Here is a 19,012-nt window from a genome sequence, read left to right on the forward strand (position 1 = left end):
ATTTCAAAAGCTCCCTTTGTGGCACTAATAGGTTGAATGGCAATGCAATCTTGTTATTACAGTGCAGCAAGTTTAATTGGTTATTTTTGTACAAATCCATCAATGTATTGGAGCTTAGTCAACTTGACAGCCAGCTGTCATTTTGTGATGTTATAAGCATTTTTGGGTTAACCACAAACTATGGATTTTCTCTTCCTCATCTCAAGTTGATGGGCAATTCACATATGAATAAAATTATGCATGTTAAGCTCACCATTACTTTGTTTTTCCAACATCCATGAGAATTCCCTTAATGTATATGCAAGTTATTGTTGTAAACTAAAAATCCACTTGTCTGGAAATTAAATGTATGAGCTTAATAAAGTAATAACATACAAATAGTTCTCTTGATTGGCCAATTCTAATAATAAATATTCATTAAATATTCACTGTTTTGAATCTCTCTAATTTACACCTAAATGTTTCCTTGCTACCTTCCCAGCTTTACAGTTTCTGGTAATCTTGAATAGATTGTGAGGATTTTTTTTTCTTCTCTCCAGTTCCTACTCTTCAGTTTTGCTTATTGTTCAGATTTCTTAAGTTTTCACATTATGATGAAAACTTACAGATGAGGATGGGAAGAGACTGGACAAGGGGAGAGAGAATAGAGTCAGGGTAGGAAAAAATAAGTTCTGAGGGACAAGAACAGATGGAAATTGGGCTTATGCCCAGTCGTTTCTGCCAGTGGATCTTGGGGAGGAGGTAGAAGAGGGCTGTGTGTAAATGGTGGACTGAGAACCTGGAAGGTCTCCACTGGAAATGAGGACTGTGTGGGAGAAAGTGACCTGATGTTCATTGTTGGCTCTTTGTACAGAGGGAGGTGTGAGGAAGGGTCAGAACTCTCACTAATTCCTGCTCTTTCAACCAGCATAATAAAATACTAAACATTGAGTGATTGTGATTAGTTGAATTAAATTACAAGCTGAAATATTATTTTAAATCTTTTACCCCAATGAAGCAACAACATATTTTTATTTCTACTTCAAGCAGCGGTACCTCCCGAATATCTTCTTTGAAAGACTTGAAGAAGGAACAAAGTAACAGTTCAGCTGATGAAGGTGAACGGTAAGAGTTTGTGACATTTCTTTGAAATTGACAACAGCAGTTGGAGACAACAAGAAGCCTTGAATGTCAAATGACTAATATTTCTGTGGGTAATATGACTTCATTGTGCAATATAGATTATGCAACATTTTTCATAAGGTCAGTCAACTGTAGTATTTTCAGAATTACATGGAGGTGATTTCTGGGGTTAATTGCTAATCATCCAATTAGTTGAATAGAATATAATTTCTATTCAATTTTTTTTGCCAGTAGTGGACTGCAGATATTGTTTCACATGACGAAATAGAGTTAAAATCAATATATTTCATACCATGATTAGTTTTCAACAGATAGCTATAAATGAAACATACCAAAATTTGGCTTTATTAAATCCAAAATAACTCTTGCCCTCTTCTCTCCCTGCCCCATCCACAAAGATGAATGAATTCTGAGCCTTGGCTGAAAACACTCTTCCATCAGTTTCACAGACTAGTCAAACCCTAAACTGCTGAGAAGCAACAACCCAAAACCAACAGTAACAATTAACTGAATTTCATGGTCATCAGTGAAGCAAATGCAGTGATCGAGTGTAAATTTGTCCTTTTTTTTGTCATTTTAAGGCATCCAGCAAAAATAATGCCATCAAGGTTGCCAAGGAGCCATCAATTTAAAGACGTTTCTTGTACACCACACAGTATTTAGCACAATTTTAAGCTAATATTTGAAATAAACAATTAGAGTACAAAGTAAAGAAATGATCCTATACCCAAGATTAAGGTAGAATTTAACATACCAAAAACATTAAAATAAAGTTTTCATTATTTCATAATTTTTAGTGTTTATAAATAATTATGAGGCACATAACTACATAACCTATGTAAGGTATGTATTTTAAGGGCCAGAGCATTTGCTAAGCAGCAATTTTGGCTTGGGGTGCCACCTTAAAAATTGAAGGTAAAACTACATTTTAAAGGACAAATAGTTTTAGGAACTATTTTGAAATCACAGATTTCCCTTGATTAGGCTGGAGAAGCCTGCGAAACAACATAGCCTTTAGAGGAACTCTGAATATCTGATGTCAAACTCATGGGCTCCCAGCATCTTACTAATGCACCCTCAACCAATACTCCAAAGTTAGATTAACGGTTTGTTTATTTACTTGTTGCTTTTGAAACTTTGGTGCAAATTGATTCTTGTGATAGCTAATGTCTGCATATAATATCTATATTGCAGAAGTGATTGACTAATTAATTGTAAAATCACTGGTGTCTAAGGCATTATTTAAATCAATTTTTTTCTTCCTCTTTTTACTTGAATGACTTTGATGTATACAAGAAAGTGTAAACCCACTGCATCAATGTTGCAGCTATTCAAGTATATTTCATTATGTACCTTACATCAAGTGATTATTTTAGACTTGCAAAAGATGAAACATCAAATTTGTTCTCTGAGGCAATGTTTCATGGAACAAGTACTCTGTAATGGACATGTTTTAAAGAGATGCATGTTCTGTCTGCTTGGGGAACAAGCAAATGTGATGATAGAAATTATCATTTGTTAATGTGCTGCTTTTGTCAATTTATGAAAGCACTGGATTTCACTCAGTGTACATTAATTTTTTCAAGTTTTTATGCAGGTGGTTCTGAACACAGTGGCCAACAAATAGTTGAACCGCCAAAGAAAAAGAATCTAAATGAAATTGTGGATGACCTTTTTAAAGGAGCTAAGGAACATGGGGCAGTTCCAGTGGATCACTGGACAGAAAGTGTAGGCGAGGCAAACAGAGCTGTGGTAAGAGAATGTTAGAATGCCTTATGAGGCATTGTGAATTTTTGGATCTCAAAGTATTATTCTGCTCTTTTTGGCTATTTTCAAAAGTTATCATGCTGCGTTTTTGTAAAGTAAAAGTAATTTTTTAATGCAAAATAGAAGAACAGAACCACCATTTTATGACATAAGTATGGGAACCTTTCTTTGTGGATGAAAGAAACCAGCAAGTGACCAATTTTCCAAATCAAAATAAAAATGCTGAGAATCTGAAGTAAAAATAGAAAATGTTGGAAATACTCAGCAGGTCAGACATCTGTGGAAAGAATGGAATTAGTGTTTGAGATGAAAGATTTTTTTGTCAAAACTCAGCATTATCTGTTTTTATAACCAATTTTCAAAGATGTATTATTAAATTAATAGTAAAGGAGTACACTTGAAAATAATGTTGTATGATGTGGGTATTATAATATTATTCAACAAGTAAACAGGATGAAATACAAATAAAATTTTAACATCATGCTGCACAACAGAGTGATGACGTATCATGTAATGATTTGTCTCATTAAAGTTCTGTAAAAAAAATAGGAAGGCACCGGACCATTCCATGACTGGGGAAGTGCTCATTGAAGGTTTTCTTGAAATTATATGTAAAATCTACACAGACAAATGAATGTCGAACATTTTCTGAAAGAAATCTGCCCTATTTAAACATTCTATGAAGAAGAATATCTATTTTTAAAGAACGAGTGTGTACATCTAATCTGTAAGAATTAAAGCATTCTGAAATGAAGGCTCATTTTGTTTCATTAAATTTATGATGGGTGGGGAAGGGGCAGGAGTTGGAGGATAAAGGGAAATGATGACACAGTTCTGAAAGGTTCTTGGAAAACTTAATCCAGAAATGATTGCCACCTTACATATTGGTTCCCAAATTCAAAATGAATTTCTTTTGTTTGACAAATAAAAACTGTAATTTGCACTTTAAAGTACTCTTGAATTGCTTCATAGTGAGCTAGCACTGTAGAGGTGAACAAAGAGACATTTGAAACTGGAAGATGTACAGCAAGTGAGAAGAAAATTTAGGAAAAGAATTCTAAATTGATGGTATATGATTGATTGGAGTGTGTCACTTGGCAGAACAGAACTTGCTTGCACGAATACAAGGCTGGACCAGATTGTGCAGATCTGTTAAAGTAAAATTTTGAGGAAGCTCAGGGAATGGAAGAATTTGAAGCGATTTGTTGGGGTGCAAAACTGGTGGAGGAAAGTTAACAAGCAATGGTCTTAATCGGCTGTTCCACGTATTACTTGTAAAGCTTCCTTCTGTACCCAAATGAATTTTATAAAAAGTCCATATAATTTTGAATGCCATGAAGCTTGAACAGTACTTAAGTTTCATGGTATTCAAAATACTCCAGGAATTTCACGCTGCCTACTAAATGTTATTAGTAAGTACTATTGTTAGCATGTAGAATCCTAGATTTGTTAAGGCACGGTAGGAGACCATTAGCCCATCAAGTTTATGCCAATCCTTGCACAGACATCTATTCTGTCCTACTTTCCATCTCTTTCCCCACGGCCCTGCAAAGTATTTTCCCTTGGGAGCCTATGCCATTCCATTTTCAAAGCCCTGACTGACTGCTTCCAATGTCCTTACAGGCAATTAATTCTCGATTTATTATTTTACATTTCAGTGATTCTAAGTCCGATTTTCATGTCAGCATTTCAAAAATAGTTAAATAATCTAAAATATTAAGAACTGAAAGAGAAATTGAGGGAAGTGAAGAAGCATAAATCAGAAGTTAAGTTTATCAACATATATCTTGAAAGATTAATAGACTTAAGGTAGTGCAGCGGTTAGCGTAAAGCTTTACAACACCAGTAAGCTGGGTTCAATTCCGGCCACTGTCTATAAGGAGATTGTACGTTCTCCCCACGTCTGCGTGGGTTTCCTCCGGGTGCTCTGGTTTCCTCCCACGTTCCAAAGACGTATGGGTTAGGAAGTTGTGGGCATGCTATGTTGGCGCCGGAAGTGTGGTGACACTTGCGTGCTGCCCCCAGAACACTACGCAAAAGATGCATTTCACTGTATGTTTTGATGTACATGTGACTAATAAAGATATCTTAAGGGCAATAAAGCTACAGGGTGAAAGACTTGATATAATACTTTCTCTCAGCACTATAGTGTAAACTAAAGAAGTTAGCCAGTTCATGTGCCAAGTGTCTCCTGGAAGTGGCAATAAAAGAAACCTTGATGATTAAATTATGATTAGTTTGTTAATTTGATTACAGTAAAACTCCGATAGCTTGCTTCCTGAATATTTAGAGATACCAATGATTTGGCATCTACTCACCAGGTAATGGATTCCACCCAGCAACCCCCCCCCACCCACCCACCTTTTAATTTACCTGCCTCACTTGGAAAATATACTATCATATTGTATAACATCTAAAAATGTTCATTTAAAGACTGTTGAGGTATAAATAGAAATACCATCCCATCGTATGGAAAATTTGCCAGTCTAGCACCACCAAAGTCTTGAGCATGCCAGCTTATTGGAGTTTTACTGTATTTTGTATTCTGCCTTTATTTGGGAATAAATTCTGGTAATAATGTAGAAGGGTTATTTTATGTAATTTTATACTATACTTGGTGCCTCGCATTTTAAAATTTTGTTTCACGTGAGAGCTGTAGTGTTAAGAGATCTGCACATTGCTAATATAAATAATATTTACTTAGGTGATACTGTTTTTTTGGGTAAAGATTTTTTTAAAGTTCCAGTAATTTATGTGAACAGAGACCAAGATATATGTGATAGCATTTATTGCAATATCTTAAACTTATTTTGTAGCCTTTTGCTGGTGGTGGATACCGACTGGGAGCATCATCACAAGAATTATCTGAATATGTTTCACAAGATAAAAAACAAGATTCTAGTCTAGATGTAAGTTGTGACAACTTTAGGCTGGGGGTAAAAATGTCATTGGAATTAATACTTTTTATTATTTCTCAAACCTGCTTGCATACACGGTTTCCTCTATTCTTGTAATTTCCCCTCACTGAGAAATGTACCTTTCATACACTTTGCCTGAATCTGCTTGGACATCTATTTATATTGCTAACTTTATGTGGAAAACTATCTTAATGTGAACATGTTTGGAACTGTGGCTTGGAATAAAGGCCATGTTCAGGTTGTATTTAAAATGTTAGAGTGAAAATGGTATTTTCTTCATTTCCCACCTAAAGAACCAGAATCTGATACAAGGCAAAAGTGTTTTTTTTAATTCATTCACAGAATGTAGGTTCATCAGTATTTATTGCCCATCCCTTATTGTTCCTGTGAAGGTGTGATAAATTCCCTTCTTGAACCTCAGTAGTAGGTATTTCCACAGCATTATTAAGGAGGGAGTTCTGGGACATTGATCTAATGAAAGAATGGGGATATATTTCCAAGTATGGATGGTATTTTTCTGAAGCGAACCTGAAGAAAATGTAATAAAAGACAGTGGCTCAGATTTTGAAATCAATAGGGAAGGAACACCACTCACAGTTCACTTTGTTGATAGCCTGCCACAAAGATTTGAGTGGCTTTAAAGCCAAGATTTTTGGTCATCAGAAAGCCTAACATCTCAGCAGGGAGTCTGTAGTATCTTTGGACAGGAAATTAAACCAATCTAATTAAAGAACCTTTACTGAAATGTGTATAGTCCAAACCAGACAGTGGAAAAAAAGAAGTATAAATTAGATTTAAATCACATAAAGAACACTAAATAATGATTGGAAAATACAAGATCAACCTTGCCCAACTTCTGACCCAGTGATTTGACAGCAACATCAGAAGCTTCTCTTCACCCACCACATCCCAATATGAAAATTTACAATTCCAGTTGCATGTTGATATAAGTGAAAATAGAAATTTGCAGCACAAAGAATTGCACAAATGTGCATATGTTTGGTGCTCCGAATGTTTTAAAGTTATGAAGGTATTTTGAAATGTTGTACACTCCAGATACTTAATTCTATATGAAATAAGTTATTTGGAATGCACAAGAAGAGCTAAGAATAATTTTATCATTTAAATACCTCATTCATTTAAAAACTAAGCAGCTTTATTTACAAAGGAAAGGGCATTAAATGGTATGATACATTATGATTTCATTTTGATCATAGAGTCGTAGAACTGTACAGCACAGAAATGGGCCCTTCAACCCACCATATCCATGCCAACCTTTTTGCCCATCTTTGCTAATCCCATTTGCCTGCATTAGGTTCATATCTTCCTATGCCAGTGCCTGACTAAATGTCTCGTAAACATAGTGATTGTATCTGACTCCACCACCACCTCTGACAGCGAGTTCCAGATATCAAACGTTGCAAAAAAAAACAAAACCTTTCCGCCAAATCCCCTTTAAAATCCTTCCCCCTCACCTTAAACCTATGCACTTTTGATTTTAATATTCCTACCATGGGGAAAAGAATCTATCTACCCTATTTGTTCCTCTTACCTTTATATATCTCTATCATGTCACCCCTCAGTCTCCATCAGTCCAGGGAAAACAAACCCAGTCCAACCAATCTCTCCCCATAACTGAAGTCCTCCAAACCAGGAAACATCTTGGTGAATCTCCTCTGTTCTTTCTCCAGCGCAATCTCATTCTTCAAACAGTGTGGCGACCTGAACTGCACACAATACTGCAAATGCGGTCTAACCAGTGTTTTCTAAAGTTGCAATATAATGTCCCAACTTTTTTATTCTATATCCCAACCTATGAAGGCAAGCATGCCATATGCATTCTTCGTCACCCTATCTGCCTGTGTTACCACTTACAGAGAACAATGGAATTGAAACCCAAGGTCCCCTGTTCATCTACATTCCTTAGTGTCCTATCATTTACTGCATACATCTTACCCCTACTTGGCATTACCTCGCACATGTCGGAATTAAATTCCACCTAGTAGTACACCACGCGACTTTCTATCTGATCTGTATCTTGCTTTAGTCTTGAAACCTCCCTCACTATCCACAACACCACCAATTTTTGTGTCAATGGCAAACTTACTAATCATACCTCACATATTCACATCCAAGTTATTAACATATGTCAAAAATGACAAGGGTCCCAGCACTGATTCCTGTGGTACATCAGTGGTCACAGACTTCCAATCAGAAAAGCATCCTTCCACCACTACCCTTTGCCTCCTATCATGAAGCCAGTTTTGGATCCAGTTCGCCAGCTCACATTGGATCCTATGTGCCTTAATCTTCTGGACCAGACTACCACATGGATCTTTCAAATGCCATACTAAAGTCAATATAAAAACAAAGTACTGGAAATACTCTGCAGGTCAGGCAGCATCTGTGGGAAGAGAAGTAGAGTTAATCTTTCACATCAACCTGCAGGGAGTGTGTGGGGGGAGGGGGGGTATCTCTGAAAGGGTAAAACGAGGATGACCATGGGGACAAGCTGTAAACAAGGTTATCTGGTCAATGGGTGATTGGGAAGGTTAGAGAGTTAGAACATAAACAAAAGAACTTGGGAGTTTCAAAATGCAGAGCAGGAAGACATTACTAAAGTCCATGTCGACAACATCTACCATCCTGCTTTCATCAGTCTCCTCAGATATCTCCTCAAAAAACTCAATCAAATTAGAGAGGCAGGATTTCCTCCTGCTATACTGACTATCCCAAATCAGCCCTGCCTTTTCAAATGTACATAAATCCTATCCCTTAGGATTTTCTCCAATAATTGCTCTAACACTGACGTAAGGGTCACTCACCTTATACCTGGCTATCCTTGCTGCCCTTCTTAAATAAAGGAACATCATTTTAGCAACCTTCCAGTCTTTTGGTACCTTGTCTGTGATAGGAACTGCAGCTAGACACACTTCCTACAGGTATCATCACAAGGAACATAGGAAATGTCCTTGATCTTCCACATCATTCAGGATGAGCACACCACTGCCCTAGGTTCCATATCCCTTATCCCCAGTCCTTTTACTAAGAAGAAAAGGGAAAAAACCTTGCCTGGTCACTACTGACCCTCCTCACTGAAGCTCACTAAAGTCTGGACTTTAACCTCAACGACCAAGTTATACAGCACAGAAGCAGGCCCTTTGGCCCAACTGGTCTGTGCCGACCAAGATGCCCCATCCAATCTGGTCCCATTTGCCAGCATTTGGCTCATAACCTAAACTTTTCCAATCCATGTACCTGTCCAACTGTCTTTTAAAAGTTGTTATTGTACCTGCCTCAACCACTTCCTCTGGCAGCTGATTCTACATAGATACCACCCTTTGTGTAAAAAAAAGAACTTGCCCTTCAAGTTCCTATTAAGTCTTTCCCCTCTCACCTTAAACCTATGCCCTCTAGTTCTTGATTCCCCATCTCTGGAGGAAAAAGACTGAGTGCATTTACCCTGTCTATGCCCCTCATGATTTTATACACCTCTATAAGATCATCTCTCAGTGTCTTACGCTCCAAGGAATAAAGTCCTAGCCTGTCCAACCTCTCCCTATGACTCAGTCGCTCAAGTCCTGGCAGCATGCTTGTAAATCTTTTCTGCACTCTTTCCAGTTTAATAACATCATTCCTATAGCAGGGTGACCAAAACTGAACACAATACTTCAAGTGCAGCCTCACCAGCATTCTGTACAATCGCATCATGACCTCCCAGCTTTTATACTTAATGCCCTGACTTATGAAGGCCAGTGTGCCAAAAGCCTTCTTCACCACCCGGTCTTCTACCACTTTCAGTGAGCCATGTATTGTTCTCCAAGGTCCCTCTGTTCTACAACACTCCCCAGGGCTCTGCCCTTCACTGTGAAAGTCCTACCTGGACTTGACTTTCCAAAATGCAACACCTTGCACTTAACTGAATTAAATTCTATTTGCCATTCCTCAGCCCACTTACTCAGCTGATCAAGATCCTCCTGTAATTTCTGATAACCACCTTCATTGTCCACTGTAGCACCTATTTTAGTGTCATCTGCAAACTTATTAACCATGCCCTGTACACTCCTATCCAAATCATTGATATAGATGACAAACAACAGTAGAATCAACACCAACCCTTAAGGCACAACTCTAGTCACGGGCCTCCTGTCTGAGTAACAACCTTCCACCATCACCCTCTGCTTTCTACCATCAAGCCAATTGTGTATCCAATTAGCCAGATCCCCATGGACTCCATGCAATCTAACCTTCCAGAGCAGCCTACCATGTGGAACCTTATCAGAGACCTTACTGAAGTCCAGATAAACCACATCTACCACCCTGCCCTCATCAACTTTCTTAGTCGCATCATCAAAATACTCAATCAAGTTTGTAAGACATGATCTCCCATGCAGAAAGCCAGGCTGAGTACACCTAATCAACCTCTTTCCAGATGTACGTATATACCTCAGAATCCTCTTCAGTAACTTACCTACCACAGATGTTAGACTTACTGGTCTATAGTTCCCAGGTTTTTCTTTGCTGCCTTTCTTAAATAAAGGCGCAACATTCACTACCCTCCGGTCTACTGGCACCTCACCCGTGGCAAACAGTGATGCAAATATCTCAGCCAGGGCTCCTGCAATTTCTTCTTTAGCCTCCTTTTCTCCAGCCTATCTTGGATATACCTGGTCAGACCCTGGGGATTTATCTACCTTCATACCTTTTAAGACACCTAGCACTTCCTCTACTGTAGTGCGGACTATCCCCAATATCTCATTTACCTTTCTCAGTCCCAAAGTCTTCATGTCTTTCTCCATGGTAAAAACAGGAGAAATATGCATTAAGGACCCTGCCCATCTCCTGAGGCACAAAAATGTGTCCCCTTTGGTCTATGAGGAGACCTATTCTCTCTCATATAAGTATAATAAGACAGCTTCTATCCCACTATGATAAGACTATTGAATGGTTCCCTTGTACAATGGAATAGATTCTTGATCTCACAATCTACTTTGTTATGACCTTGCACCTTATTGTCTACCTGCAATGCACTTCCCTGTAGCTGTGACACTTTACTCTGTATTCTGTTATTGTTTTTACCTGTACTACCTCAATGCACTCTGTACCAACTCAATGTATCTGCATTGTGTAATGAATTGATCTGTACGAACGGTATGCAAGACAAGTTTTTTACTGTACTTCGGTGTAAGTGACAATAATAAACCAATACCAATATTAAGGGAAAATATCATCTAAGCAGCTCCTTAGATGACCATTCCCACTCTACCTGCCTCTCTTTTTATATCTCCCATCAATCTCACAGGTACCACCAGTCCTGCTGTTGTCTCTAGGCCTTGCCTCACTTACTCAGTCACTTTGTTTATTTAAGTAGGTCCTATTTTAAAAATCAAAGCTGAACTGTTTAGTTTTTAAAGTGATCTTAATGGCAATTCTTGATCATTAACTACTCTGTGTGCCTGAATTGATGTACACAGAGATGTACAAAATATTAAGAGGAATAGATAGAGTAGACAGCCAGCGCCTCTTTCCCAGGGCACCAATGTTCAATACAAGAGAGCATGGCTTTAAAATAGTGGGTAGGAAGTTCAAGGGAGATATCAGAGGAAGGTTTTTATCCAGAGAGTGGTTGGGGCATGGAATGCACTGCCTGGGGTGGTGGTGGAGGCAGGTGCATTATTCAAATTCAAGAGATTGCTAGACAAGCGTATGAAGGAATTCAAAATAGAGGGATATGTGGGAGGAAGGGGTTAGATGGTCTTAGGCAAGGTTTAAAGGTCGGCACAACATTGTGGGTCGAAGGGCCTGTATTGTGCTGTACTGTTCTATGATTCTATGAATTCCTTTTCCCAAAAACTTGTGTGACCCATGTGATTCTTGACAGGTTCAGATTTTGCTGAAGCTGTGGAAAAATGGCTTCAGTTTGGACGATGGAGAACTCAGAACTTACACAGACCCTAAAAATGCACAGTTTTTGGAATCCATTAGCAGGGGGTAAGTTGGTTCATATAGTGGTTCTGATGTTTTTTTAGAAAACTATCTAAAACATCAATATTTGATACAAATATTTCTGTTATGTATTTTTAGTTATGTTACTTATAACAGCTCTAAAGCAGATTGAGTCTTTTGGACTTGTAGTAGTTTCTAACTCTAGAGGATATTTGCCTGTCATTATAATTTGTGTCTTCTCCATATGTGCTTTGAGTCATGTCTAGTCAACCTTCCTTCATTATTGTGTGCTGTGCTGTCTGTTTTGCTAATGTTTATTTTCCCTTCCATTGCTATTGCTTTCACTTTTCTTTGCCTCCTCTCCTTCTCATGGCTCATTCGGTCCAATTTTAATTGCTTTGTTAGCATGTGTGCAACAACTTCAAGCTTGTTCTTTATATAGCATTTAAGTTATATTCCTTATGTGCATTGATCTATCCAGGGAAATTCCTGCGGAGCTCCAAAAATTGGTTCATGGGAGTCATGTAAGTTTGGATATGGAGGATCACAGAAGTGAAGAATATTTAAAACACAAATTGAAGTTTAAGGCATTTTCTGGAGATGGACAAAAATTGGGAAGGTAGGGAATAAGTATTTGGTGGTTTCTTGGTCCATTTCATAGGTTTAACACTTATACAGAGCTTTAATGGAGAGTTGCTAGAGGAAACATTACAATTAACCCCAAGTTAAAAATCAAAATATCAGTGAACCTAGTTATAGAGTAATACAGCATGGAAATAGACCCTTCAGCCCAACTCGTCCATGCCGATCATGGTGCCCACCAAGCTAGTCACATTTGGCCCATATCCCTCTAAACCTTTCCTATCCGTGTATATATCCAAATGTCTTTCAAATGTTGTTATTGTACCTGCCTCAATCACCTTCTCTGGCAGCTCTTTCCATATATGCACCACCCTCTGCGTGAAGAAGTTGCTCCTCAGGTCTTAGTCCTTGAAAACAAGATATATGCTTATTTGCTAACAAGAGCTTAAAAACTGGAATTTTCTGTAAAGTTAGAAAATAATTTTGGGCTGAGAGTGTCTTTAAAATAACTGAAGTTAGATTAACATTGATCACCTTGTTGAGCAGTATTTCTTGTGTGAATTAGTTATGTAGTAGAACTCCATTAATCTGGCATGCTAGAAACTGATGCCAGGCTGGCAAATTTTCCAAACTGTTGGATGTTATTCCAATTAATACTCCAACACACTTTTAATTCACTTTTGTTTTTACGATAGTGTTACACATTAGTATAATGAATTTTCTAGCAAACCCAGTTAGTTTAAAGAGAGTGTGGGAAACAGGACCCAATGAGTTTAAAGGGAATGCCCGAACTGGGGCTTCAGTGTGTTAGTGGGAGCATGGAAGTGGGAGCCTTGGTGTATTAACGGAAGCACAGAATCAGTGCCAGATGAGTCACATTGCTAAACCATTGGTATTTCCAAACATATAGTGGATTATCAAAGTTTTACTGTACGTGATACAATCTTTACCCTTCTCTAAATTTTTAACCCATCCCTGTGTAAGTCAATTTAAGTATTTTGTTTCTTATCCCAAGGCTTCTAATATCTGGTGGAAGTGAAAACAGCATATTATCTGTTATAAAAGAATTTGATAAAAGATTGACCAAGGCTCTGGGTTAATAGTATTTTAAAGAAAAATAATCCGTGTCTAATGTAGTTTAAATGAATACTTTGTTAAAGTTTTTTGTATTATTTCTTAAATTGTAGTTATCCAGGAAATGTTTGTGCTTTGGCAGTCTTGAATTGTGCTTTCTTCATTTGTACAGCCCCACACCAACTATAGTTAGCACACCATCTTCTCCAGAAGAGGAATTCAAATACTTTGTTAATGTTTTGAACGTGAATGAAGCTGAGCCAACCACCACTGTTCAAATCCGTCTAGCAGATGGGAGTCGCTTAGTGCAGAAATTCAATCAAACTCATAGGTAAGGTATTATATGGGTCTCGCTTTGTAAAATCAAGGTATGGCTTTCATGTGATTTGCACAAATCCAGAAGCAAATTCAAAGTTATGTCAGTTAATTCCTGTTTTATTATAGGAGCACTTTCACAGTTGAAATTGTTGTAACAGGACTGTGCTGACAACGTCATTTTAACATTCTGCTGTCTTTTGGATAAGCCATTAAATCTTTATCACAGTTTAAAAGATTTTGTCCAAAGAGGAATATAGCTTTCTTTGATTCTTATCAAACTGATACCTGAAACGATATTACCAAAGGCTATCTGGCCAATTATCTTGTTTGGAGCTTTACTGAGGAGAACTGACTTCCACATTTGTCTCTTGTTAGCAATGGCAGATTGTAAGAGTTTAAGAATTTCTTTTAGAAATCGCGTTCTGTATCATAGCATTTGTAAGCAGGATTCATAGTCATATGGCGATGTAAACTGTTGACCTATAAAATTCTGCTGATGCTAATAATACTGTGCCATTGGCATGTTCCAAAGTGCTCTAAAGCACAGCTGTAAATTTCTGGCCTTGCTTGAATGATTTTGTTCCAGCACAGATGGGAAGTTGATGATGTTGTTTACATTTATGATGTCAACCACCTCTCTGCTCCTGCACTTTGGATAGTACATGGGTCACAAGGAAAAGGTCCCAACATTGAAGTGTAGAAATATTCACACTAAAATTCAGTCACTTTGCCTTTCATAAGTTTCTGAAATTTTCCATTGTTATCTATCCATTACTCAAATTCTTTTGGCTTTTCATTATTTTTTTTCTGCTAAGGATGTCGGATCTACTCCCCTCTTTTCCCTGCATTTTACATTTTGTTCCTGCATTTTACTGCATTTTAGTCCCTCATTTTACAATGTATGCTGTCACCAGGGTGGGGGAGCTTCTTTATTTCAGTCCCTTTTATGTCACTTGGTAAATCGTATTTTTTTCTCCCTTTTCACCTGGAAAATGCCACACTGTAGATCATTTAAATCCCTGAACCAACTGAGACTCGAAAGGAAATTTGTGCCTTGTAGAAAAGCACAGAAGGAGTTTATTCATTCCATCAGCTCTGCACTGTAACTTTCAAAGAGAAATCCAGTTAGTTGCATACAAATGCCTAAAACCTAGTTTGATCTGATCTTTATAAATGTTTGTTGATTTTTTTTGTAATATGGATTTCACTGCAAGGCCAATATTTATTTGCTATCCCTAACTGCCTTTGAGGAAGTGGTTGTGAACAACCTTCTGAACTGCTGCAGTCCATCTTGTGAAGGTACTCCACTTTGCTGTTGGATAGAGACTTTCAGGATTTAGACCCAGTGACAATGAAAGAATGGCAATATATTTCCAAGTTAGGATGCTGGGCAGTTTGGAGGGCAATCAGCAGGTGGCAATGTTCACACACACCTGCTGATTGCCCTCCAAACTGCCCAGCATCTTAACAAGATGCATGTTGAGAAGGTTATTTTTTTCCTTGTGGCGAATCTAGAGCAAAGGCTCACGGTTTAAAAATAAAGAGTTACCTGGTTTAAAACAGAGATATGGCAAAATTATTTTTCTCAGAGGATTGAAAGTCTTTGGAACACTCTTCAAAATGCAGTGGAAGTAAAGTCTTTAAATATTTTTAAGGCAGAGTATGATAGGTTAAGGTGGGTAGACAAAAAACACACCTGCTACCCCTGCAGTTGAGGAATAAAGATTGTGGATTTGGGAGATACTGTTGACGTGCATGGATAAGTAACTGCAATGCATTTTGTAGATGATACTCCCAGTAACCACTACATTAGCGGTGGAAAGAATAAATGCTTTGGGTGGTGAATGAGGTTGCTAAGTCAAGGATGGTTTCAAGTTTCTTGAACATTGTGGGAGCTGCAGGCAAATTGAGAATATTCCATCACCCTCCTGACTTATGCATTGAAGTTGATAGAAAGGATTTGGGTGTCAGGTGGGTCACTCGCAGCAGAATACCAAGTCTTCAAACAGCCTTTGTAGCTGTGGCATTGATGTGATGCATGCTGTTGAGTTTCATGTCAAGGATGACCTCCAGGAGCTTAAAGATGGAGGATATGGTGACAATATTACCATTGATTGTCAATGGTAGGTGGTTTGGCTTCAAGAGAGATGGATATTGATTGCCATTTTATGGCACAAATGTTACTTGCTGTTTCTTAGCCCATCTTTGAATGTTGTCTAGATCTAGCTGCAAGCATACATTGAGTGTTTCATTTGCTGAAGAAGTGCAAGTAGAATTGAACCTTGTGCAATTATAGCTGAATGTCACTTCTTCTGACCTTATAGTGGAAGGAATATCATTGATGAAACAGATGAAGGTGGTTGGCCCTAGGACAATATGTTGAAGAACTTGGCAGTGATATTCAGGGATAGGGATATTTGACCTCAAACAGCAATAGCCGCCATCTTTTGTGCAAGATATGATTCCAGCCATTGGAGTTTTTTTTTCCCTGATGCCCATCAAATCTCACCTCGCCTCAGGAATTCAGCTCTGGTTGTTGTTTGAAATAAGGATGTGATGAGGTCTGGAGCTGAGTATTTGTGAGTAGGGTCTTGGTAGGTAAGTGTTGCTTGACTCCCATCATCACTTTGATGAACGAGAGTAGACTGACTGGGTGCTGGTTAATTGGTTTGGATTTGTCCTGCTTTCTGTGAATAAGAGTTAGCAGGCAATTTTCCATATTGTTGGGTAGATGCCAGTATTGCAGCTATGCTTGGCTATTGTTGCAGTTTGTTCTGTAGCACGTCTTCAGAACTACAACTGGGATGTTGTCTGGTTCCACAGTCTTTTCTGTATCCAGTGTCCTCAGCCATTTCTTGATGTCAGGTTGAATGAATTGAATTGGCTGAAGGCCTTTTATGTGATGGTGCAGGTCTCAGGAGGAAACTGAGATGGATTATCCAACTGACTGACCTTGCCTTTAGGACGAATGTGTGGGGTCCTGCCATCATTAAGGATGGGGCTGTTCTTGGAGCCTCCCCCTCTCATTATCTGTTAAATTGTTGACCAACATTCATGACTAGCTGTCGCATGACTGCAATCGCTTTGATCTAATCAATTGGTTTTGGGATTGCCTAGCCCAGTCTGTTGCTGATTTTGCCGTTTGGCTCACATGTAATCTTGATTTGCACTTTAACCTAATTTTTATATACTGCGCCTGAGATGCCCTTCCGCACGCCTCACTTAATCATGGTTGCACCCTGGAATCATTTGATAACAGTAATGATAGCACAGGAGTTTGCATATTGTGGTGGTATGCATTTCTGCAGCTGATGTCCACAGTATCTCATGAGTGTTCACTTTCAATCTGCAAAAACAGTTTGGAGTCCAGCCTAGTTTAGCAAATTGTGATGCTTCATCACACCATGGACACTCACCACTGTGTTAAGATGGGGGCATTGTCTCCAAAAGGACACGAGTATTCACTCCTAGCATTTCGATCATAGACAGCTTCAGGACTCAGCCAGTTTGGTCAGTAATGGTGCTACCAAGCTACCCTGGTTATAACTGCTTATATCTGTCCCAGACTACATTTTGTGCCCTTGCTACTTTCAGAACTTTTTCCAAGTTTTGTTTAACTTGCCACATATTTGACTTGATATTATGACGTGTCATAGAGTCTGAAGTCAATGTTGAAGACTCGCAGGGCTACTTCTTCCCACTTGCGATGTCTCTTCTGCTGTGGGACAAGGCACACACAGTGATTATGATGAAGAATCTGGCACGTTATGATAAGTAATATGTAAAGTATGGTTCTGTGGATATGATGGTCAGGATGCTGGTGACTCATCTGTGGGACAGCTCTCCAGTCCCCAGCTGTTTTTGAGGAGGATTTTGCAAGGTTTACTGAGTTAGGAGTGACGTTGCTTGGTAAGAATTCACTGCTTAGGTTGCTGCTGGGTGACCATGCTACGCTACCATGCTGCCTTTGCATCTCAGGATTGAGACACATCTCAGGATTGTTAATTCAGGTCTCTGAGATACTTGTCTGTTACTTAATTGCTGCACCACCATCACTGTACCCTTGTGGTGGCAAAGTGTCATTTGTTATCACACCAGAAATGTAACTTGATCTTGATCTTTGTAAGATTGTAATTTGTCTCCTCCCATTGGAGTGCAAGTGAAGTCTGTCTCAAGTCAGGTCAGATAAAATGTGCATAATTAGCAGTATAGTCATATATCACCTACTGCAGAGTTACCATGATAGATCAGGAACAGTTAATCATTGTAAATCATGCACCTAGGCAGGTCTTTATGTGTGATTATGGATGAAATTAGCATAATTTCTTCATACATAACAAACCGGTTTCACTCTTCAACAAACCTTGCAGTGTCGTCCTGGTAACTTTACTCACATTTGCTACCAGTGTTTCTAACCGCTAAGATGTCACTTCATTTCTTCTTCAGGTTTGTGGAAGTGCAATAGATTTACAGCGGTCAGAGTGATAAAGTGGGGTTTATGGTCATTTTTGTTCTCTTTCTTTTCTTTTACAATATTTTTTATTAATTCCAGATAGAAAATACAAAGTACATGAAACAAAAGAAAAGACAAAATGTTACAAAATACATTGTATTGAATAACACTTGAAATCACAATACCTCATAGTAATAAACAGAAATGATAACTAATTAATAATAAATTGGAATAATTTTATTATAAAAAGATCTAAACCCACTACCAAGACCAAAGCTGTTTGGTTAAAAAAAAGAAAAAAAAAGGAGCCCTAAAGACATAATGGTATTAGCTAGTATCTGTACTTTAAGCACCAAATCAATGGTTTTGAAAGTAGTTCAGAAAAGGTCCCCATAATATTTGAAAGTCCAGATTACATCCAGAAATTGAACAACGGATCTTCTCTAAATTTAGATATGACATAACATCCCGTAGCCATTGAACATGAGTGGGGGGAGTAACTTCCATCCATTTAAGCAACACAGCCCTCCTGGCTATAAGAGAAATAAAGGCCAATATGTGTAAGTCAGAAGTCTCCAGAATTATATCTTTTTCTCCAACAATCCCAAATAATGCAGTTAAAGGATTTGGCTTAAATTTTATTTTAAAAAGCACAGAAAAAGTTTGAAATACCTCTATCCAGTATTTTTTCAGACTCGGACATGACTAAAACATGTGAATTAAAGAAGCCTCTCCATTATTGCATTTATCACAATAAGGAGATATATCCGAATAAAAACGCGATAACTTGTCTTTGGACAGGTGAGCTCTGTTGGACCACTTTAAATTGAAG

The 19,012-nt window shown here is 38.2% G+C and overlaps 1 protein-coding gene across 3 annotated transcripts in view; it reads left to right on the top strand.

Annotated features, from left to right (window-relative positions):
- Positions 1 to 19,012, top strand: part of LOC127574608 (NSFL1 cofactor p47-like) — a 47,685-nt gene that overhangs the window by 19,679 nt on the left and 8,994 nt on the right. Inside the window, exons 3-8 of one of the 3 annotated variants that reach the window (XM_052023751.1) lie at positions 1,027 to 1,104; positions 2,709 to 2,874; positions 5,706 to 5,798; positions 11,689 to 11,798; positions 12,235 to 12,372; positions 13,582 to 13,740. In XM_052023751.1, the coding sequence (XP_051879711.1) occupies positions 1,027 to 1,104; positions 2,709 to 2,874; positions 5,706 to 5,798; positions 11,689 to 11,798; positions 12,235 to 12,372; positions 13,582 to 13,740 (744 nt within the window). The remainder of the gene's footprint in view (positions 1 to 1,026; positions 1,105 to 2,708; positions 2,875 to 5,705; positions 5,799 to 11,688; positions 11,799 to 12,234; positions 12,373 to 13,581; positions 13,741 to 19,012) is intronic. The other 2 variants (XM_052023752.1, XM_052023753.1) reach the window with 2 other exon arrangements.

Source organism: Pristis pectinata, chromosome 9 (assembly GCF_009764475.1).
Source record: "Pristis pectinata isolate sPriPec2 chromosome 9, sPriPec2.1.pri, whole genome shotgun sequence".
Classification (NCBI taxonomy): domain Eukaryota; kingdom Metazoa; phylum Chordata; class Chondrichthyes; order Rhinopristiformes; family Pristidae; genus Pristis; species Pristis pectinata.